The sequence below is a fragment of the Engystomops pustulosus genome, chromosome 1 (genome assembly GCF_040894005.1).
Source record: "Engystomops pustulosus chromosome 1, aEngPut4.maternal, whole genome shotgun sequence".
In the NCBI taxonomy this organism is placed as follows: Eukaryota; Metazoa; Chordata; class Amphibia; order Anura; family Leptodactylidae; genus Engystomops; species Engystomops pustulosus.
Genome location: NC_092411.1, coordinates 114,665,810 through 114,691,149, shown reverse-complemented (window position 1 = coordinate 114,691,149; position 25,340 = coordinate 114,665,810). Strand labels below are relative to the sequence as shown.

The 25,340-nt window shown below is 38.7% G+C and overlaps 1 protein-coding gene across 3 annotated transcripts in view; it reads left to right on the top strand.

Moving 5' to 3' along the window:
* PCSK5 (proprotein convertase subtilisin/kexin type 5) overlaps positions 1-25,340 on the top strand; it is a 254,780-nt gene that overhangs the window by 145,141 nt on the left and 84,299 nt on the right. For all 3 annotated transcript variants that reach the window (XM_072150928.1, XM_072150930.1, XM_072150929.1), the window contains exons 11-18: positions 6,045-6,162; positions 6,935-7,123; positions 11,985-12,121; positions 19,224-19,367; positions 20,275-20,377; positions 21,061-21,254; positions 22,977-23,061; positions 24,716-24,819. In XM_072150928.1, the coding sequence (XP_072007029.1) occupies positions 6,045-6,162; positions 6,935-7,123; positions 11,985-12,121; positions 19,224-19,367; positions 20,275-20,377; positions 21,061-21,254; positions 22,977-23,061; positions 24,716-24,819 (1,074 nt within the window). The remainder of the gene's footprint in view (positions 1-6,044; positions 6,163-6,934; positions 7,124-11,984; positions 12,122-19,223; positions 19,368-20,274; positions 20,378-21,060; positions 21,255-22,976; positions 23,062-24,715; positions 24,820-25,340) is intronic.

Genomic DNA, 25,340 nt, shown 5'->3' with positions numbered 1-25,340 from the left:
TCAGAAATAATTTAATCTCCTTTGATCCAACATTACCAAACTCGTTTCACAACATTACCAAACTCTATCAACATAAACCGTAAATTTGAAAAAATTTGAGAACAGCAAAGAATGTACCACAGAGAATAAGTATAACTAAATTTTCTGAGAGTTACAACAGGCACCAATTTGTAGGAAGGGTACAGGCCTTTTCTTTGAATTACTACAGCACATCTGCGCTAAAGAACCTCACTTGTCTCTCTCAATGCTCTGGTGTGATTTTGGTCTACTGTTGTTCCAGTCTTTCCCACAGTTCTGTGTTGTGGTTTTCTTGTCCATAACTTTGGCACCAAGGATTTTCCAGAGGTTTTCTCTTGGATGTAGATCAGGACTCTGGGCCGGTCATTTCATATCTTCAATGATTTCTGTTACTTGGAACTGCTTTACCCGTTTTACTATGTGACTGTGCTGCATAAAAATTGCTGGCTGATAAAGTGATGAATGCAAGGAAGGAACCATGTGTTGTTCAAAAGGTTCTGATAAATTATGAAAATCTTCCCCAAACCATGACACTTCCTCCACCACCTTTCACTGACTTTACACACTTTGGATTCAGTCTTTCACTATGTTCCCTGTCAGACCCAAATAAATTAAAATTGCTTTTATCCCTAAAATTATCTGTAGAAACAAAGTAGTGCACTATGTGCGATTTTAGCTCACCCTTCCAGCCGCTTTGCCTTTAATCATGTGCCGGTGCTCGTGTATCCATGTGAAGGCTTAACACATCAGTAAACAGGAGAGGAAAGAGATACTCGGCACTAAGCTGCAGACTTTGAAGGCAAGACTTTGCAAAATCTTCTTTATTTAGCAACGGATATAAAACCAGAACATCTATCCAAAAAAACCAACACACAGACCTACGCGTTTTGGCTATTCAGCCTTATGGTCTACATTCTAGTGGCAAACACACCCTATTTAAAATATCACGCCCTCATTACATGACAAGCGGAACCTCCTACCAGGTCACATGATCACGGACAAGAGAAACTCCCACTCCCAGCTAGGTGTGAGTATACGAACAATGTGATATATAAAACTATGTCTGGACATAACACAAAAACTTTTAGCAACTATAAGTAACCCATTCGCGATATGTTATTTACATACACTCACCAGCCACTTTATTAGGTACACCTGTCCAACTGCTCGTTAACACTTAATTTCTAATCAGCCAATCACATGGCGGCAACTCAGAGCATTTAGGCATGTAGACATGGTCAAGACAATCTCCTGCAGTTCAAACCGAGCATCAGTATGGGGAAGAAAGGTGATTTAAGTGCCTTTGAACGTGGCATGGTTGTTGGTGCCAGAAGGGCTGGTCTGAGTATTTCAGAAACTGCTGATCTACTGGGATTTTCACGCACAACCATCTCTAGGGTTTACAGAGAATGGTCCGAAAAAGAAAAAACATCCAGTGAGCGGCAGCTCTGTGGGCGGAAATGCCTTGTTGATGCCAGAGGTCAGAGGAGAATGGGCAGATTGGTTCGAGCTGATAGAAAGGCAACAGTGACTCAAATCGCCACCCGTTACAACCAAGGTAGGCAGAAGAGCATCTCTGAACGCACGGTACATCGAACTTAGAGGCAGATGGGCTACAGCAGCAGAAGACCACACCGGGTGCCACTCCTTTCAGCTAAGAACAGGAAACTGAGGCTACAATTTGCACAAGCTCATCGAAATTGGACAGTAGAAGATTGGAAAAACGTTGCCTGGTCTGATGAGTCTTGATTTCTGCTGCGACATTCGGATGGTAGGGTCAGAATTTGGCGTCAACTACATGAAAGCATGGATCCATCCTGCCTTGTATCAACAGTTCAGGCTGGTGGTGGTGGTGTCATGGTGTGGGGAATATTTTCTTGGCACTCTTTGGGCCCCTTGGTACCAATTGAGCATCGTTGCAATGCCACAGCCTACCTGAGTATTGTTGCTGACCATGTCCATCCCTTTATGACCACAATGTACCCAACATCTGATGGCTACTTTCAGCAGGATAATGCGCCATGTCATAAAGCTGGAATCATCTCAGACTGGTTTCTTGAACATGACAATGAGTTCACTGTACTCAAATGGCCTCCACAGTCACCAGATCTCAATCCAATAGAGCATCTTTGGGATGTGGTGGAACGGGAGATTCGCATCATGGATGTGCAGCCGACAAATCTGCGGCAACTGTGTGATGCCATCATGTCAATATGGACCAAAATCTCTGAGGAATGCTTCCAGCACCTTGTTGAATCTATGCCACGAAGAATTGAGGCAGTTCTGAAGGCAAAAGGGGGTCCAACCCGTTACTAGCATGGTGTACCTAATAAAGTGGCCGATGAGTGTATGTAGCCAGCCAAATAATGTAACAAAGTGAGCATGTTCTAGTAAACATACCAACTTAATTATACATAACAGGCATGGCTTTATCCCAAATTGTCATTGGGTTTCAATCCTGCTTGTCTAACATACACAGGATATTAGATCAAAATTGTCGTAACCTGGAACTTATATCTTACGGGGAACTTAGTCTTGCCTTCTGAGTCTGCAGTTTAGTGTCCAGTATCTCTTTCCTCTTCTAAAATCATCTGTAGACTGCTTTTCCTCTGTCTATACAACATGCTGTGGTTTAGTTTAGTGCTGTGGTTTAGTCTTTTAATTCTCTCTAATGAGAGGTTTGGTCAATGCACAGTGGCCTTTCAGTCCAAATGCTCTTAAATATGACGAAACAGATCCTTACCCTGTTCAGTGCTGAACTGGTGAGCAATTCTAGCTGCACTGTGGAAACAATTACCTATGGAGTTTTTCTGCATTATCCTGTCCACTCTAACATTTTTCTTTCAATGGTGTCCAGCCTTCTTGGGGGACTTGAATGAGTTTATGATGTTGTAAAGATGCAATATTCTAGAAATCATAGACTTGCACTTTGGCCTTTATCTTTACAACCAAAGAGTTTCAGTCACTTTGAAACAGTATACCATTTTTGCAGTCAGTACAAACTGGAAAACGAGGCTAAAGGAAATTAGCTCCAGGTGACACCGATAACTTACAGGTATCTAAAAGTATTCTCTAGTTTTTATCAGTTTTCTTTTACATTATCTCAATGCAAAAATTGGGGTAGAAACTAATCAAGCAGCATTTTGTGGGTGTGCATTGTGCAAACAACTTTTTAGCATGAGGCACTTTAATGTTTTCTTATTGAAGCTTCAGCATTTGTTCATACCCGCATAAGCTCTTTGTAGGTCTAAAGTCTCAATGTGTATGCCAAGAAAAACTTCATATTCAATAATTAGCTAAAGAAAAAAAACTGTGATTATGGTTCCATATAGTAGTTATCATTAATGAATAATATTAATTGTGTAATTAATGTTTTAAGAGCCATGGTTAATTTGAGTACCTTATATAATATTATTAAAGGGGTTATCCAGGTTTTAAAAATTACTGAGGGCAGTGCTGGGGCGGGCTATTTAAACATAATAAACATGGACTCACCTCGTCCGGCGCTGCCGATGTCCCGCGCCGCGGCCTGTCTTCTCTGTGCGCCGGTTTCATTACAAGGGCGCACAGGGAGCTTCCGGCCGGCCGGTAGCTCCCATCCGACACCATCTCCCAGTGCTTACATCGCTGAGAGATAGGGACGGATGCGAGGAGCCGGCCACAACGTGGACCGGAAGCTCCCTGTGCGCGGCTTCCGGGCCCCTGTAAACAAACAGGGGCACGGATCGAAGGGACCGCGGCACGGGACATCGGCGGCGCCGGAGGAGGTAAGTGGATGTTTATTATTTTTAAATAGCCCTCCCCAGCCTGGCCCTCACTAGTTTTTAAATCCCGGACAACCCCTTTAGTACAGTTGAAGTTAGAAGTATACATAAATATGAATGAACATGGAATCAGAAAAACATTTCCGGTTTTAAGTCTAGTAGGATTACGAAAATTATGCCAAATGGCAGAATAATGAGAGAGAATTTTTACTACATTTTTATTACTTTCTGTGAAGTCAAAAGTTTAAATACTTTCTTGATTTTCCCCACAACCTCTCTTCAGAAAGGGCTTAAAACTGGACAGCTCCACAAGTAGGTTGTATCCCTCTTGGGAGTTGCATCTCCAGCATAGGTTGGAAGATGTCAGATGAATAGAGTATAGAAAACAGTGATGTAATGCTATTGTTGATTATTTTAGTAACTGAAAAAAACCATGAATTATAACCATATTGTTAATTATTAATTGAATACACAGTATCTCAATAATCCAATTGTTAATGATTATATGTACATAGACACCTACTCATTGCTATCCTGTAGTGTTTTGTCTACCTACTGATGAAATTGTAGCCTCTGTTCTCTTTAAATAAGGGCAGCTGTACACATAACCATACAGGACAGAGCTTTGAAGTAGTAATGTTGACAGATGTCTGGACACCTTTGTATTCATGTTCTTAGTATTGTGTTTTAAAATGCTGTCTACTTTTAAGTAAATTTTGTGTAGTGTCTCTTGTCTTCTCTTCATTCATTGACTGTGCAAAATTAAAATGATCAGAGGTCTTGAAATCTACCTATTATTACTGAGACACATCACTACAATTGCATATATTGTTAGAATACGGGCAGTAAATGGCTTTAACTTGACACTTGTTAGTTATCTATGTCAATTAAGGTTTGATGCAAAGTTAGAAAATTTTTATATATTGCCCTTTTCATACAAATCTTGACCTGTCAGGGTTCTATTAAAATATGTGCAGATAGTTACTCATTGGATCATACACGGGTTTTCCAGTGAGTTACAAAGAATGACTTCCTTGTGTGTCTTGATACATGGCAGATACCAACTCATTACAGACCCCAGTGGTGGTAAACCACTTGATGTTGAATGTTACCTTATGTTCTAAGCACACCATGTAAATTGTCGTAGTAGAGTCTTTTTATTCTGGAAATCAATAATGATCTGAGATTGCGGATCTTCTCACATGCATCCGAACAATGTTTTAACTAATAAAGCTTTTTTTATTCTTGGAGCACTTACCTAATTCCCATTCCTATCGTTATATAAAAGTAGGTAAAGATATTGTTTGTTTAGCCTGCTTCCAGTTCAACACTTCTGTATTTCATTTTGATCTTTTTAGAAAAGTTTTCTGAATGATGGACTATTATTGCTCTATCCACATGGTATGATTTAATTGTTTAAGAGGGGAAATTATCAAGCTCTACTTGCTTTAACCGGTTCCTGACTACCCGCCGTATATTCACGGCACACTCCAGGCCCTGGTGCATGGAGAGGGCTCGTGGGCTGAGCAAAGACTTACCAGTAACACCCACTATTGGGTGTTATCCCAACGATCGTGGGCGCCTACATCTTGCAGAGAAACGTCGCTCCCCGTGACATCATCATGTAGTTTGGATCCATCGCCATGACAGCCACAGGAAAATCCCCATATACTGCCATACTGTAGTATGGCAGTGTATGGTAGGATTGATCTTAATTTGCAAAAATTGTTGCAATCTCACTTTAGTCATAGGATGGCATAGAAAGTGGTCTCACATTTCAGAGTATCGCAACATACTAAATCAATAGGTCAGCACTACTGAATAACCTATAGCTCAGCCTATACTTATTTGCCAAAAAATCAGTACAGCATATCTGGAAAAGAGAAACAAAAAAGAAAATTGTGCAGAGTTCATCATTACATTTTATTAGATATCCAGCAAAACAATCCATAAAAACAATTAAACATGGGGGTCAGTATTAGACCACCAATTACAAATACCCTAGTCTATATACATCTTCATGTTGCAGTTTGCCGCTTACAGAAACCTTTTGCTTTTGATGTTTATACTCTTCTGCAAAAGGTACTTCCAAAATAAGGGTATGTTTGCATGTGGGAGACTAGTTTCCAAACTGTGTTCCTTTCATCTACCGTAATCTGTGTTGTTTTGTCGGCAGAATGGAGTGGTCAGAGAAATTTCTGGAATATATCCGAATATATTCTAGTATTATAATACATTATAACATATTTATCTACTTTACAGTGAGCCACCTGTATGGATTTGGCTTGATGGATGCTGAAGCAATGGTGATAGAAGCAGAGAAGTGGACGACGGTCCCTGCACAGCACATTTGCGTTGAAAACACAGACCGCCAAATCAAGTAATATGTCAAATATTTCATGTATTTCTTTAGTAATAAGTGAACATGACAACTGTCTACACCCCCTGCATTCAGAAAAACCATTTTCTTCTCAATACTATTTGGTTTCCCAACCAACAGATGTATTACTCAATTATGGCCCTTGTGTGTTTACAGTGCCATCTCTTATATACATAGTACCATCAGCATGTCATTTGTGATGTGTTGTGAACATATGGGATATAACCTCTTTAGAAAGGTTATCATCATTCCTTCAAGGAATGCTTTCAATCAGGCAACACAAGACATTCTCTCTTGTGTTCAATAACTACAAGAAGCATAACTTTACAGTGGGCATGTATAAGCTACCTTTAGAGGCCGAAATCAAATCAGATCTTTTCATGCATAAAGGGTTATCTCAGATAGTGTCCAAGTTCATGTCCTTCACAATAGGAACAGAAATAGTTCATAGTCCAAAATAGTCCATGTGCTATCTGTGTGTATGTGCAGTCATTTGCACACATGGGCAGAACACGTCATAAATATGGCTATACAAATGTGAATAAGGATAACACACACATCATCTTTAAGATATATCCAACAAAGTGGTGCTTTGGCAGTCCATTTCATCATTGAAGTGCCATTCATTTCACCAGGGAACGTCTGTTAACATAGTTATTTATTACAATAAAAATTCTACTTACACAACATAGAAGATATACTAAATAAACCAATTGTGACTACTGCAGGAATGAATAGTTCATGTTCACCTCTTAAATTTTCTATTATATAGGACAATTCGTCCAGACAACGTGGTGCGTTCAGTCTATAAAGCCACCGGATGTGCTGACAATGTCAACCACCACGTCATTTACCTGGAACACGTGGTTGTACGCATTACAATCACACACCCACGAAGAGGAGACCTGGCTATTTATCTCACGTCTCCTTCAGGCACCAGATCACAGCTACTAGCCAACAGGTAGGCTCTTAATGCCATAGGTAAAACACATTAAAGAGGTCCTTTCACCACCTTCAACATCTCCATTGCTTTTCATCCTCTAAACTGGTTGATTCAACCCAGAATCACTGGCCTGATATTAAAGAACTTCATTAGCATGTTTGGATCAAAAACTGCATTGATTGCTAGAGAGTGGTGAGAAGTAAAGAAAAAAAATTCCAACTGCACCTGAATTAGTGGAGGGTCATCCATTAAATGATAGAAGTGTAGTATGGAAGTAGGCATACCCATGTATTTCATCACAAGGATGTAACTACCACAGGGGTAAGTCACTCTCAGGGACCTGCTTTCTGGCTGAATGCCACCATTCATTTATAATATTTATAAAATGCACATTTTTTAAGGTGAAATAAAAGCTCATGTACATATTGCAACTGTGTTACGTGGGTTGGTTTCCCCAATTTCCCCTTCATTATAATTAGATACAAGTGCACACACCACATTTTTTTTATGTTCCTTCATATGAAATTAGATTATTCATAAGATTCTTATGCATGTCAAAACAAGCTGTGATATGTTCTTCATTATGTTAGAATTATTAGATATACCTACAGGCAATAGTCAGAAACTTCATCAGATGCAATGAAAGCTGTAGATAATAAAGAACGTATATACTGACCACAGTAATAATTATTATACTAACCCTTCACAACTGTATCCTATGCTCCTCTCTCATCCTTGAGGTAGCATTCTACTCCTCTATGTTTTCAGTGTAGCATGGAGCTGTTCTTGCTTTTCAGCTCAGGAATGCTTTCATGAAGGGAAACCAAGATTCATTAGTTCACCAGATTCTTTTCTACTCACAAGTGGATTACATATTCACAGTCCTTGGTCAATCCCATCTACATCAAAAGAAACAACTCCTCAACAAAATATGAAACATAGATAAAACGTAATTACATTCTTTATTTAACATCACATATACTCTTTTATTTATGCAGATCTAATGTTACAGTCCTGATTATCTCCCTTTAAATAAAACATCACATAAGAATATAACTAAAGAGGAACAAAAAGAAAAACTTACCTGTAAATTATCTCTATAATTCTATATTATTTTAATTTCATGAAAACATCTTATTGCCTTCACAATATCATATTCTGACATTCTCTAAAATTGATTTTTGAAGTTGCCAACAGTTTCAATTGACATGAAACATTAACCAACTTTTCTATACTATTAATGAACTATATTATTATTATATACACTGGAGCTTTCCTGGTGTATATACTGAATATATCCAAAAAATGATATTTGAATGTAGCCTAACACAAGGGATTACCATATTGTTTGGACAAAAAATCCTTTGATTCTCTTAGAAATCAAAGGTGCGCCTTATAGTCCAGTGCGCCTTATATATGAACCACACTTACAGACAACAGCTGCCTTGAATTGTGCACAGGTCTGCCACCTGCTGGTCATTCATCCTTATAATCAGGTGCGCCTTATAGTCCAGTGCACCTTATATATATGAACCTTGATGTTTTAGCGGGCATTTATTGTGCGCCTTATAATCCGCTGCGCCTTTATAGTCCGAAAAATGGTATATAAATAGATTCCAACTGTCATTTAGTAGGATGAAGCACCTAGAAAAGACTATGAATACAAACACTTTTACAAATAAGAAAAACACATGAACATAACAGATATATTCCCCATTATCTAAACATCAAAGAGATTCGGCTGAAAAAGTTAGTGGGAGTTAAAATAAATTGTAATGTAATAACAATAACAAGAACACTTTAAGTCTATATGGTACAGGTCATGACAGGTTAAATTTTTATGGGAATCTAGTATCCACCAGAAAACAATGCAAAACCTATAGAACAGAGCTTACGGACCTGAAGCTCTATAGAGGTTGACAGCAGACGGCCAGAGGGAAACAGCTGTTAAAGGGAATTCAAACAAGATTAGCCAATGACTATAAATGCAAATTAAAATGTAGTTCTAATAACATCTGCAAGCCTACTCTTTCATAACCCCCTATTTCTAGAGACTACTTATGGACCAGGGCTCTCATTTTGTGGGCTGGAAATCATAATTTGCAGTATTCTAGAGAAAGGACATCAATCACACTGAAAGTGCCTATTTTCTGGCACTTCACACATAAGTTTATTCTTCTGAAGCTATTATATTTTGCCTATGTTATTAGTAGTCCTATTAAATAGCGTCACTTAGTTGCCTGTGGGCTTCACACGTTAATTATTCTATTTTTATATAATTTTTTTCATGCAACTCCATATTTGTAATGCTCAGGGTTATCATTTCAAAAGCACGTTCCTAGCTTAGGCTAAAGGCAGATCTGATGCTCAGGCTCTCATAGCCACTAGACTTTCAATGCCCAGCAGAGTAGCTTGAAATTCAATGTATGTGAGAAGTGTTTTGAATGCAATACTCAATGGGGCTCATTTATGAACTAGACTAAATGCAGATACAATCATTTCATTAGAATGTAAATGCTTCTTTATAATGGAAGGTTAGCACTTTTTTATTCCTTGAAGTGCTTTTAGAACATCAAAGACATGTATGTGCTGGCACGCATCCTATTTAGTTGATGGTTTCCCAATATCTACTGGTGGAGATCATTAAATTCTGAAACAACAATAAGAATTTAACCCTTTTAGCACCTTAGGCATGAAAAACCAATGGAAATGAGCATATAGTTAAATTACATAGTTGCATCTCATACAAGTGTACATAGGTGTTTACAAAAAAATCTCTACATTTTCAGAACAACGTTCAACTCATATACTCTAGCACAGTGATGGTGAACCTTTTAGAGATCGAGTGCCCAAATTGAGACTCAAAAACCACTAGCTTTTCCCAAAGTGCCAACACAGCAATTTAGGCAGTAACAAACTTATTGCTACCAGGATCTTTGAGCTCCAATCCGACACCTTTTGACTCTTTGGACAGGACCAAGCAGCACAGGATGGGTCACTTTACAATAGCAGGGCACTACTTGGACTGCCTGAGACTGCAGGAAGATGCCATGTCTGACCAACTCTGTGCATGGGCGACAGCCTGTGTGCCCACAGAGAGGTCTCCGAATGCCATCTCAGGCACCAGTGCCATAGGTTCGCCACCACTGCTCTAGCAGGTTCCTTTTTTAATACTCCAGGACAAAATTATGTTTCAAACACTTTTTCCTTCTATCAGGTTCTATTGGATCCTCTGTCCCAGAATTTATCATAAATAGTGATTTATATTAGGTGCTTATGCTATTGTTTTCAGTGATTAAGCACTACCTTCACCTGCTCTAAGGAAATTCCTCTTAACATGACTTGTACACAACCATTCATAGATGTCAATTGGGGTGATAAAGCTGCGAAAGTTAGCTTGAGGTTCTTCAAAATGTACATCAATCATCAGATATTTTATAAACATTATTCTGACTTGTAATATTCATTGACTATAGCACCAGCTGACCACCCTAGTAGATTACACATTATAGTCATCATTATATATATATGTATGTGTGAATTTTGCATTATTCTCTAGATTCTGTTGACTTATACAAGACTCCAGTCAGTCCTAGGCCACTACCACTGCAATTCACATCTCATCTGTTAATAAAAAGAGTACTTTCTATAGAATTGTTTACTGTTTATAGTAATACAACTCTTGCTACTTAAATGTTACTGTAACAAGATTCTTTGATGATGAATTTATATCACCTCATGTGAAACATTGCACATGAGATGAAATAAATTCCTCACTTTCTTCCCTTTATTGGGAGTGGTGCCTTCTTTTTTGATTAAATTTGGTACTTTGTTTGGGTAAGGCGTAAGGATAGCATATTTCTTTGTTTTTTGATTGTGCAGCTGTTTATCATTTTGATAGATAGATATGTACATAGATTCTAGGGGGATAGATACAGCAAGAGGTAATAAATAAAATCTTTGTTTCAGAACTTAAATCTAAGAAATAAAAAAATTGGCAGATTCATAAAAACCACAATAAATGTTGTATGGGCTGTCAATTTTCTCCTTATTTATTGTGCGTTGAGGCATTCATCTTGGTTTTCACGCACTGTTCTTTGGAACCACACTGCTGCTGAGTACAGATATAAAACTAATTTTAATTGAAACCAGGAAACAGAAAAAGTAAAGTATTATTGCTTAATGGAATTGCAGATTGATTTTTTTGAGTTTGTTTTTTTTTTAATAAAACCTACTTCATAGGTTAATTAAGTCTCAAAAATATAAATTCATATTATGCTCACAAATAAGCCATCAGGAAAGGATATAATTATAGAGTCCCAAAGGGTCCTCAGCTACATAAGAAGATGCAAGTAGTCTGAGAGCTTCTTGCATTGGAACCATGGCTCTGGTACATACACCATCTGCAGAGAGAAATGGTCAAATCAACTCTATTTTAAAAAAAAAAAAACATCCGTGATACGTAGCAGACTACAAAAGAACATACACAATAACACTTTAAAGGAAATCTATTATCAAAATCCCGGAACCATGACTGTGGTTACCTTATTTTTTTTATATTCGTGGCCTCCTTCCTTCCAAAATAAAATTTACATTTTTTGCTAATAAGCAAAAAGAGTTGTAGCTTTACAGGCTGTAACACTGTACAGGAGCATGCTCCCTCCCTGCTGAGGGAGAATGTGGAGGGTGTGACATTGTAACAACCTTTGAAGCACCATGAGTCCCCCAAAGCCCTTCTGGCTCATTAGCATAATAATAAAAGTCGATTTAAGAAAAAAGGGGGCCATCAATGCTTGATTTTGATTGTAGAATTTCTTTAAGCAGGTGAGAAATGAGAACTTGAAGAGTCACTTTTACTGTAACCAATTTCTACTCATAGGCTTTTTGATCATTCCATGGAAGGCTTTAAGAACTGGGAGTTTATGACAACACACTGTTGGGGTGAAAAAGCCTCAGGGGATTGGATACTGGAGATTTATGATACCCCATCGCAACTGAGGAACTACAAGACACCAGGTAAAGGACACCAGCTTCATAAAATAACAATGCAATAAGTTTTCTATCTAACAATTCATTGAGAACATGTCCAACAATCTTGGAGACTTAGCTTCAGATTATTAGTCAAGAATAAAGCAAGCAAGTCCAACCTCATTTGAAAGACTTTGCTCCAACACGTGGACTATACGTCACACACTTTTTTCTTCCTACTCGTGTCTCCTATCCATCCCTGACAACCCTGGCCCACAATACTTGACACATTGGGAAACTGATTTAAATATTTCACTCACGCCTGAACAGAAATCGTGCATTTTCGAACTCTGTCACAGCACCGCAGTAAGCTCAAGATACCAGGAGGCAGGGTACAAACTCATGGCCATGTGGTATAGGGTTCCTACCCGATTACACATCATCTTCCAGCTGGTACCCACTACATGCTGGAGATGTGGAGAGGTGGAGGGATCCTTTTTTCATATGTTTTGGTCCTGCTGGGTCCTTAGCCCTTTTTGACAAAACTTGCAGCGTCTTATCTCCTCTGTGGAGATTCTGTGAAACTGGATCCTCCTCTCCTCATCCTCCACCAATTTGATGCCTCAACACGGACGTACAAAAGATCACTAATGCGTTTCTTAATAATATCGGCCCGATCCTGCATTCCCATACTTTGGAAACAGACCACCCCTCCAACAATTGCTATGTGTATCACCAAAGTAAACTACATCATGCAAATGGAAGACCTCTCGTCCGCTTTTCACAACACATATGTTAAATTCAGCTAAACCTGGGAGCCGTAGATCCTCTTTCAACAATCAGACGAATAAAGGCAATCCATTAGAGTGGCTTCTTCTTCAGCCTTTTCTGATTGTTGTTATCCCCCCTTGACCTGGACGTCCTCATTTCTTTGTCTACCTTTCCGCCATGACCTCCATTCCTTCCTCCCACTACTTTACTACCACCTTATCCTCCCATAATTTACCGTACTGTTCTTACAGTTAGTGTTTGCCCTGGGGAGCCCTCTGTGGATATTCTACCGAGCCCAGGGACTCCCCCATAGCCTTATTTATTAAAATACTATAAAAAAGGCGCGGAGAGACTCAAACGTGAGCCTGTGAAAGTTTATACCTGACGTGATTTTATGTTATGTGTATCATCCTATGTGACTCCTGTTTGATTTGTTTATTTGAAATGTGATAAGGACTACATTCCTGTTCTTCTTTTTGTACGTTGGCTAATAATAAAATGAATAAAAAAACAAAAAAGAATAAAGCAAGCACAGGGGTTGAACATCCATCCAAACACCGTGGAGATTAAGGCATTAATTCAGACTTTTTATAATTTACTTTATATAATGATGAAGTTGCTCAATACACACAGTTCATTTTGTCACAGACAGACATAAGACACAAGAATGTAAACAGACTTTTCCAGCTGTAGTTTCAGTTCCATTTATCAAAATGTGGTCCAAAGTGAACCTGGCTTGCTTCCACCCACTTATTACCTAGGGTGGTGGAAAAACAATTATTTCCTTCAATATTCTGGATAATTCAGCATTACGCTTAAGAAGAATTTTGCCCCCACCCCCAAAAGAAATAAACTGAGCGTCACTATATCCTAGCTTTGTGCACGTTTATAGCCTGAATCCTCATTATAGTTTCCCTTTTAAAGGAACCTGACACTAGATTTTACACCACTAAACTAACAGCCCCCTCATGTAGGGTATGAAATGTTCATCTAGCATTCCCTTCTATATGGGAAAACTCCTCTATTTTACCTATAAAAATAATTTCCAAAGACATGTGAAAATATAAGAGACTGCCTCTGATGGATTCAGATGAGAGGCTGAAGAGGAAGCATTACTTTAAACATTCCTATCTTTGGCTATAATGCTTCTGTATGTAACAAAACTAGAGTTACCAGGAGTCAAATGCTAGGTGCACATGAAGATGTGATTATTGGGCCAATGTATTATGCCTTGAATGCCAGTTTTTTGCTTACAAGACAATTTCAGGCGCAATTTCAGGTGGAAATTACAACTTCATCAGACATTTTGAACCACAAACACCACCTTTTAAAAAGCGAGTATTGCAGGGATGCCTTGCAGTTATATTCCATATAAATTGAATTTGCCATTAGAAAGTTCATAGACTTTTCTATAAAAAATTTGGAACATGCATTGCATTATAATAACATCTGAGCCACTTGCAGGTACAGCAAGTCACATTACAGATATCTAGTTCAGTTTATTGTAAGATAAACAACCTTTAATTCAGCTGGGGCAGATGTTATCTGAAAATAAAATATTTTTAAACCTCTTTCCAGACAAGAGAGATGTGTTTGCATATGTACCATTTGCTTAACCTTTACCCTTTTAAAATCAGGCAGTATGAAAGTGAGTATTTTCTTAATAAGCTGCGGTATTCATTTGGCAGTCTCCACATCCTGCTATTTGATCTCCTCATGATCAGATGAACCTCTGTTTAATGGAACTGAAACATGTATGAAATCTGTATTTAAAAGTGTTGAAGGGCTTGTCCACCGAAAAATGTAGCTATATAAGAATATCCATCGATGCTACCTACTCTCCATTTCCTGGACATGTTGGACATCTGAACACAGGAGCTTGTCATTGATTGTCGGTGACAAAGACATTCCACTGTTATATTCTGCGATAAAATAATTGTGTAATGAAAGCTTGAGCCTAAAATCATTCATTCCTTTTTTGTTGCATTTTTGTGGCCTGAAAAAAAAACTAGAGAATCTTAAATTAGGAAAGTAAAAATAGTCCTCCAGAAGAATTCTGTAGTTAAAAGTTGACTTTTATCTAGATTAAAATTAAAGGGATATTATTATGACACAACTTTTTTGCTTGTGGATCCTTCTCTCAATACATCCATCCACAAATGGCTCAAACTATCAAACTACTTAAAGGGGGCCTTTTGCCACCTCCTCTGACTCTTTGCATCCTTTAATAGGTGTCAGGTAAGAGTGAGCAGATTTGCCTCTACTTTCTGTGTAAAGAGTATAGGAGCCATCATATCAGCTAGTCTCCACTGACCAGTTGTGAAACAATTAAGAATAGAGCATGTGGAGGAAAAAACTGCTAACCCAATATTGAATATTAGTTGTAAGTAGTACTACTAGTCATGCACAAAATCTGGACTAGTAACTGATGCAAAGTTTGTTGCTTTAAACAGTACTATTTTATAAGCTTTGTTTACTGTTTAGGGGATTGTATTTATGAACCTCATTGGGCAGCAGTTGGTATATAGTCATCAGATTCTTATCACTCATTACCATGAAACTAATATTCAGACTTGAGCTTAAGACATCAATAAGAGGTGACCATGAGAAGTGCTGCTGGGAACGAAGTCGGCAAAAGATAATTTAATCTACTTTTAGAGTCAATGGAAGGCAAAATTTATTATCTTAGAAGTATACTTTTAATGACATTATATCTTCACATTTGACTCTAGAAAGAACATTTCACCTCCATTTGGAAAGCTATTTTTGACTAGATTAGATTAAAGCCAGTGTCGATCCTTATTAATCTAATACAGTTAGCTTGTAAACTCATTCTTGAGCTAAAGTTTCTTTGCTTGCAAATTATTCACTTTGACATTTTAATTTCATTTTTAATTAAGCCACTTGCTTCTAGAAACTTGGTTTCAGGCGTGTCCTATAGAAAATGTGCAAGTGGTGCCCTCCAAGACCCTCTCCATGAAGTGGCCTCTTACCTCATTACTGGAGAGTTCTAGACATCTATCATCAACTTTTTGCTAATTCTATATTTATAAAAGTGATTAATATAGGGGAAATGAGGAGAAAAATGTATGATCACTTGATCTTTTCAGAAATAATAATTTCCATTGATCAACATTTGATGGATTTTAAGTAGGAGTACTTAAAGGAGTACTTAAAGGGCACCTACCACCACGAATCTACCTATAAAGGTAGATCGGGTGGTAGGTGGATGTATGGGACGTGAGGATAGCCCTTTTTAGAGCTAATCCTCACGTCCCCGCTAGCGTCACATAAACTTTATTGCCCTAATATGTTAATTTAATTAAGCGGCTACCGGGGCGTGGAGTAGCCGGACACGAGGCTACACGGCGCGGCTACTCCACGCCCCAGTAGCTGCTTTCCCCCGCCTACCCTGTGATCTTCGTCGCGCAGCTCCTGGCAGCTGCGCGCCCTCGTCCGAGAAGCCGGAGTTCTGCGCATGCGCAGTAACTCCGGCCTCGTTCCCGAGATCGCGCATCTTGGCCGGAGTTACTGCGCATGCGCAGAACTCCGGCTTCTCGGACGAGGGCGCCAGCTGCCAGGAGCTGCACGCCGAAGATCACAGGGTAGGCGGGGGAAAGCAGCTACTGGGGCGTGGAGTAGCCGCGCCGTGTAGCCTCGTGTCCGGCTACTCCACGCCCCGGTAGCCGCTTAATTAAATTAACATATTAGGGCAATAAAGTTTATGTGACGCTAGCGGGGACGTGAGGATTAGCTCTAAAAAGGGCTATCCTCACGTCCCATACATCCACCTACCACCCGATCTACCTTTATAGGTAGATTCGTGGTGGTAGGTTCCCTTTAAGGAGTACACCCTACCACTCGAACAGCGTTTTACAAAATAACCAAAGTATATCTACATAAAACCTTTACTTTGCAAGAGGAAAATAATAAGAGAACAGCAAGGACTGTTGAACAGAGAAAGATTATAATTACCTTTACTAAAGGTTACAACAGTCACCAGTCAGTAGGAAGTGTACAAGCTTCGAATGACTTCAGCACATCTGCGGCCACAGGACATCACTAGTCTCTCACACTGCTCTGATGTCATTTTGGTTCACTCTTCTTCCAGTCTCTTCTACAGTTCTGTAAACATTGTGGATTTCTTGACCATAACTATATCACCAAGGATTTTCCAGAGGTTTACTATTTGGTTTAGCTCAGGACTCTTGGCTGGCCATTTCATTGTTTCAATGTTTTCTGTTTCTAGGAATTGCTTTAACCATTTTTCTGTATGACCGGGGGCATTGTTATGCATGACAATTGCTGGCTGATTGAGTGACAAACGCAAGGAAGGAACCATGTGTTGTTGAAGAAGGTTCTGATAAGTACTTGCATTCACTCGCCATGTACTTGCCATGTATCTGTATTAGAAGTCCAACTTCTGCTACAGAAAACATTCCTCAAACCATGACACTGCGTACACCACCTTTTACTGACTTCCCTACACACTTTTGGTTCAGTCTTTCCCTAGTTTGTTGACATCACATAATTTTTCTCATCGGATCAAAAATAATCTTGCTTCCATTACTAAAATGAACTGCTGACCACCTCTCATCTGTCCATACAGCATGCTCCTCAAGCCTTTTGATCCGTTCTGAAAATGGGAGGTTTGGTCACTGCAGATTGGGCTTTCAGTCCAAATGCTTTTAAACATCCAGGCATTGTATGATGAGACAGATCTCCGTTACTCATGGGGATTCTCTACATTAATGTGTCCTATCTTGCATTTGTATTTTTTGAATGAGTTTGTAATGTTATAATTACACAATATTCTAGAAATCACAGACTTGGAATGACCAGTTTCTCCTGCTATGGCTCCTAGGGTCAATCCTTTGACCTTCATCTTGACAACCTGCTGCAAGAGGTTTTCAGTTACTTTAATATGGCATACAATTTTTGCAAAGTAGTAGTATAAGGTGCCAGATTAACACCAATAATTGCAGATATCTGAAACTGTTCTCTAATTTTGATCAGTATTCTTTTACAATGATCTAATTAGCATTTTTATTCTGTGCTTTAGAATATATATAATTTATGAAATTGTTGTCCATATGAAGGCCAAAGGTGTGACCCTGTCAGCCATAGCAAGAGAAGTTGGCCGTTCCAAGTCTGTGAATTGCTAGAATTGCTCACCTGTTCAGCATTGAACAGGGTAAGGACCTGCCACATCATACAGTGTCACAATGTTTAAGAGCATTTGGACTGAAAGGCCACTCTGTAGTGACCAAACCTCTCATTAGCAGGAAGAATCAAAAGGCTAGACTCACCTTTGCTGAGAAGCATGTTGTATGGACAGAAGAGAGGTGGTCCACAATTCATTTTAGTTATGAAAGTAAGTTTAATTTATTTGGGTCAGATGGGAAACATTATGTTTGTTAATAAACTGGAGAAAAAGTAAACCCAAAGTGTGTAAAGAAGTCTGTGAAAGTTGGCGGAGAAGTGTCATGATTTGGGAAATTTCTGCAGCAGGATTTGAACCTCTCACACATCTACATTTCAGATGGAATGCAAGTGTGTATCAGAACCTTCTCAACATGTGGTTCTTTACTTGTAATCATGGCTCAATCAGCCAGCAAATGTTCATGTAGGACAATGTCCCCAACAAAACGGGTAAAGTAGTTTATTAAAAAGAAAACAGTAAAACATTGAAATAGCCAGAGTCCTGGTCTAATCCCAATAGAAAACCTCTGGAAAATCCTTGGTTACAACAGTCACAAAACTGTGGAAGAGACTGGAAGAATAGTGGACCAAAATCGCACTAGTGTGAGAGACTAGTGATGCCCTGTGGCCCAAGATGTGCTAAAGTCAATAAAAGCAAAGGCCCATACGCTTCCTACTGACTGGTGACTGTTGTAATCTGTAGAAAATTTAGTTATATTCTTTCTCTGTGCAACAGTCATTGCTGTTCTTTAATTATGATCATTATGTTTTTTGTAAAATAAAGATTTATGTTGATATACTTTGATCATTTTGTAAAACATTTTGTAGCATTCTCGAGCCCTTACAGATATCCTTTGAATGTTGATCAATGTAGATTACATTATTTCTGAAAAAATCAAGTTATCATCCATTATTTTCTATCTTTGATCTCCAGTATATAAACATTGCCCTCCAGTATTCCCCACCATTCCTGCAGCACTGGCCTATAACACATATAACCCTTTGTAATATGTACACTAAGATTACATTGAATGATATCAAATGCACTGCCTATGTACTGCAGGAACTATTCTTTTATTGTACGGTACAACAGTTATTACAACAGTTATTAATTGCAAGCGAACACAGATTGGCTAGTTTGTACTAATCTCCATGTTCTGTATTTTGCCTCTCCTAGGAAAATTGAAGGAATGGTCTTTAGTGTTATATGGAACTTCTATTCAGCCATACTCCCCTAGAAATGATGTTCCTAAAGTGGAGAGGGTACGTTCCAGCCCTGTTGAGGAGCCATCGGAGGAATACAACATTGATGACTACACAGGTGAGGCATAGGCACATCATTTCCCCTCATTGGTGATCCATGGATCAGAAGACAGAACAGGCAGTCCTTAAGTTTTGCTGATATACATACATAACTACATGTAATTTTGATAACATGAGATTCTTATAAAATGTAACTAATGGAAGTGATCCCATTAAAGGGTTGGTCCCATTTCAGCAATGTTATTGTTGTTATTATAAAAAGTTATTCAATTTTCCAATATACTTTCTATAGAAAGCTTTAATGTTTACTACCAGTGGACAGAAATCTGACCACGGTCACACTGGTCAGGGAGTATTACAGGGAGTAATCAAAGCTGTGGGTTATAACGCGCAATGTACCTTTGTGACCATGGTCAGATTTCTTCTACTGTTAGTAAACATAGAAGCTTCCTATAGAAGGACAGCAAGCAGAGATCTAGGAGAATATGAGGAATTGATATGGAAAGTATATTGGAAAATTGTCTAACTTTTTATAATACAAACAAATATCATTCATTTGCTGAAATGGGAACACCTCTTTAAGGCCCCCAGCACATGGATGTTGCTCTGCTACTCACCCCTCCATAGAGAAACGATTGGCGCTGTAGTACGGCGAAATATATGACATATCCTATATTTTCCGTGCATGGTCATGGTGCTGTTAGACAACGTGTGCTCACTGCATCATGACTGGGTGCCACAGGCATCTATGGGAACCGATATTTGCAGTCAGATATCGGTCGCCATTAGGTTCGTGTGCACGGGGCCTAATAACAATACATAAAGAAATAGATTTTTTCTCTCTCTATATAATTCAGATTATCCTGAATGTAGCGTGCGGTGTGGTAAAAAGTGTCTAGTGCCTAATTTGAATATATTGCCCTTGGTTTTGGATTATACCAATTTACATTTTATTATGCCACTAGGTCCTTGTGATGCTGAATGCAGTGACGTTGGGTGTGACGGTCCAGGACCCCATCATTGCACTGACTGTCTACACTTTTATTATAAAGCAAAGAATAATACAAGGTAAACATGAGGCATAATAGCTTTATTATCTCTAACTCCATTTTTTTTACCCTATTCCATCCCATCCCCCCCCTAAAAATATATTAACTTCAAACTATCATTCCTATAATGTATATGCTCAGGTCCTGTATATTAATCAGTCTGTTATTTTTATTGAAAGAAAAGCACACATTTTTACACATATTTGTATTACCTATAAAAATGTATGTTTATTTTATTCCATCAAATAAGAAAAAAATTGAAAGAATATGTTAGGTCATTCATGGTGCTTATCACCAGATTCAAAACAACCAGGAAAATAACTAGGGTTAGAATTCCTTTACAATCTATGCAGTTGAAGTTGTTACTTAACCCATCATTGTGAACAGAAGTAATTTGAGGGACTGCATGTATGGATGAACAGGCAAAAGCTGAGATTTGCTCTAAATCATTAACCAATTTATTACGGTAAATTGTGCATAAAAGCATATTTAATCTGGCAAGTAAATTTACTTGTAGAATGGTAATTGTAGAATAAACTGAGCTTTTCCTGTAGAACTTTTTTTTCTTTTGTTCATGTCTCTGGTGATATTTGCCTAGAGATTATCAAACTTTCAGTTCAAGAACATTTACCTGTCGCATATTAATCCTATAATAATTTGCAAGTGTCATGGTGTCCTTTCGGCACTTCTGTTTGCTTTCAGGATTTGTGTATCAGAATGTCCCCCAGGCCACTACTATGCTGAAAAGAAGAGGTGTAAAAAATGTTTCCCAAACTGTGAGACGTGTATAGGAAGTCGTAGTGACCAGTGCACAGCTTGTAAACTTGGCTACTACTTAAATGAAGAGACCAACAGCTGCATCACCAACTGCCCAGATGGCTTCTACTTGAATGAAAGTATGTTTTCTTCCCATCAAAACCTTTCTTTTCAGAAAAGCTTTGTATTTTCATACAAAAGTACATTGTAAATTGCTTTTAACACAAGGGAACCCGTCATCAACTGTTAAAATATTAAGGTGATGTCACGTTGCTGCTGGTCACATTAAACTCAAACTGTTTATGGGTTTAGGAAAAAGACTGTGGGTGGTCGGTATTGAGTTAAAAAATGTTTCCATTCTGTCCTGGAGTCACTGGAGTGTATCCTGGCAGGTCCAAGTCACTGTTGAAAACACTACCCGGTCCTCCAGGCCCCCACCCCATGCTTCTCTGGCACTTGCTCCAGAAAGTTTTCATGAGTATTTTGGTTTCACTTTTTTCCGTTGTCAATTTTAAAGTGACCTGGAATACCTATTAAAATTTAAGGTGTCTCCATTTGTTGGTAAGGCAGTCGGCCTCATTATTAAATGTTCACAAATGATGTTATGGTTTACCAGCCAAGACACCACCCTGCACTTCCAGCTTTCCAATGTTCTCCCATTGTTCTCAGTGCCTTGACTAATATCCCTACTCTCTGTGTCCTCTTGATTGCCATAGACATTGACTTGCTGGTAATGATTATAGAGTATATGCACACTGACCCTTGCTTCTGAAATTACTTGAAGATAAATTTATCAGAACATCCTGATATACATGTATATGCTGGTGAGCGCAAGGATTTATAAGCCGTGTCCAAGTGATGGGTTTTTACTAAAAATTCCATTTCCAGGTGTAGCCCCAAGACATTGCAGCTCAAGGAGTCTACATCTGCAACTGGCAATGGCAATATGGGTTATAGATTCTGTAAAAACAGATATCATGACTTTGGTGAGAACAGATCATTACCCATCCCACTCCATTGAGATCCCTCAATATTTGAATGGGTTTCATTGAAGCTTATTCTTTCTTGACACCTTTCAGTGCTACCTAGATCGGATTTTTTTACTTATTTACTTATATGACTTAAATAAAAGTCAAATAAAAGTCCACAAATAAACCATGTAACTAAATTGTATCTAAAATACATTTCAGTACCTGGTATACACTGATCAATCAATCCAATAGTCAGTCATTTATCACACATGTTCCTTGATAATTTTCCTATTCCCTAAAGTCACATCAAGGATGACATTGAAAAGCCTGCCATTAATCTCTTTAGAACATTATTCTCTGATTTGTAATTTTATGCTGTACTGTGTTGCATTGGGCAATGCTGTAGTAATAGAACAATAGAAATGAAAATGATCTAGAATAATAAGTCATGAGTTATTTTTACATGTAAAGCAATTTTATTTGCTATTAAGCCAAATCTATTTAAACTGGGTCTTCTACATCAATCCCGGGGAACAGCTCATAATAACAGTGATTATCCCCCCATGAGGGGGATTGCTCAGATTTTAAGAGACTCTGAATGACATAAAAAATTGTATTATCTTGCTGTGTTTTTTTCACACCAATGGAAAGTTTACTGACACACCCCTGGGCATTGTAATGATGTAAGTAATAATAGTTGTCACTCAGCATCTGAGACAAAAATAGATGACATGTCTGAACACACTCCATCCTGACCCCAAGTACAAACCAAACCATAACAACGTTTATATAACAATTTTATAGATTTAAATACATTTTTGAAAAAATGTTTACAGGCTGAATGCTTATTTCTTGAATATGTCTTACACCATTGCACAATATACTTTACAGATAAGAACCTCTGCCGAAAATGCCACGAGAGCTGTAAGACGTGCACTTCTGCTGACAATTGTACGGAATGCAGACATGGCCTGAGGTATGAAATCAATGAATTACTGTAGCTAACCACATGACCGAACATCAAAGCCGTACTAACAAGCAGTGGTGTTGGAGGTCCTGAGTGGGTTTGACTCTCTGTCATAAAATTTAGCAGTGAATGAAAGAGCTCAGTGAGGCAGGAGGTGAGAAATTTCTATAGTAACATAAATGCTTAAGGAGACTCTGGGTAGTGATGAAATACTAATGCGATGTGCTGCTGAGTGCATGATTCCCAACCTCAGTTGACTCATAAGATCTTTTAGCTCAGGCTGTTACATTAAATGTCATATAGATTCTGTCAATAAAACAGAAACTTCTCATAAATATTAGATTTTACTTCTTTATTCTTCTTTACTCACAGAGGTTTGCACAGATCAAGCAGGGAGAGGAGACATTTCACCAGGGTGCTTTGTTCTTCAGCCTGAATTAATAACATGTAATGGGTGTTTATGGGGTCTGTGATGCTTAGAGCATCAGAGCTTTGGATTTAGGACCCTCCTCTGCTGTACACAGTAGTAGATGCATCTGGTTTGTGATACTTGTTACACCCAGATGATATTGTGTGTGTTATTTCATTGTAGTATGTTCAGTTTATCGGGGACCTATCACCGTGAAAACATGTTATAGAGCAGATGAGTAGATAGTATATAGTTTTGTCAAAAAAATTGCAGTTGCCATTTATATCTAAGTATGTATCGGCTTATCCTGCTTAATCCAAATTGGAATGGATAACAGGCTGACAAAATCCAATTTCTTAAGGTTTAAATGAAGTAGTATAAAGCTGGGGAGATCCAGGAGTGTTCCAGAGCTTGAATATATCTATCCTATTCAAACAACTATAAGATTGCTAGGTATGGGACTATATGTCCTCCATAAATACTAAACACTGTTAAATAATTCATACCAATATTACAAATACTCTCCTTTGGCTTCTCCCTTTTAATAGTACTACAACATAGTCTATTTGTGGTTTTTAGTTTATGATTCTACTATATTTATGAATGAGTGTTTTGGGGGACAAATACGGTACTACTCAGAGCAGCAGTGCCTCTAACATTGCTTCACGCAGGTCAGAGCCAGAAGTTGACAGCGCTCTGGGTTAGTATAAGCTTGACTCCCATTTACTACAATAGATACTTAGCCTGCAGTAACCCTGCACAGCCACTAGACAATGGATGGAGCTTTCTGTCGCCAGTTGTGTGCTATGTGTAGTGCTTCAACAGGATTGCCAGGGTTTGGTATTGAAAACCCTTATTCTTAAAGAAAATACTTCCACCTTTTATTACATAAACAACCTACACCCCATTTCTCTGGAATCATACGTTTTGGAATGGTTGCATGGCTCAGTAATAAATTATGAGTAGGCAGCAGGTAATGCATGTTAATAGAATCTTAGAACGTGTGACCAGGGCCTAAAGTGTCTACTATAATGTGCAAGAAAATACATAAGCTCATAGACCAAGCAAGTTATGAAGTCATGAAGAAGAAGCTACCCAGCTTATTGTTCTGTTTAGACTAGGTAATATTTATAGACAGAGTGGTTAGGGTTATCCACCCACATGATCCCTAAACCCTCTTCCCACCACTACAGTCTTCTGCAGAATAGTTTTGTAGTAAGTGATCTGCTTTTTTTAGTGCTATTCTTTCTTTAGTTTGCAGGGATTCCGATGCCTCATCAGCTGTGATGATGGAAAATACTACAGCACTGCGAAGAAGGAGTGTGATCCATGTCACAGATCCTGCGCCACATGCTCAGGTAAAGCACTATTTACTTGGACAATATACTACTTACCGTATATACTCGTGTATAAGCCGAGTTTTTCAGCACAAAAAATGTGCTGAAAAACCTCGCCTCAGCTTATACACGAGTCAATGATAAAAATAAATAAATTAATACTCACCCTCCGGTGTCCCCGATGTTCCTCGCGGCTCCCGGCGGCTCCCGATCCCTGTCGCGGCTCCCGGCGGCTTCTTCACTCTTCACTGGCCAGGAGATCGCGCATCACAGTGTGCGACGGCCAGCGCGATCTCCCGGCCAGTGAAGAGTGAAGAAGCCGCAGGGAGCCGCGATGGGGATCGGAAGCCGCCGGGAGCCACGACGAACATCGGGACAACGGAGGGTGAGTATTACGTTTATTTCTTTATCTGTATACTAATAGGGGCTGCTGTATACTACTGAGGGCAGACTGTATACTGATGGGGGCAGTGCTGTATACTGATGGGGGCAGGCTGTATACTACTGGGGGCAGGCTGTATACTACTGGGGGCAGTGCTGTA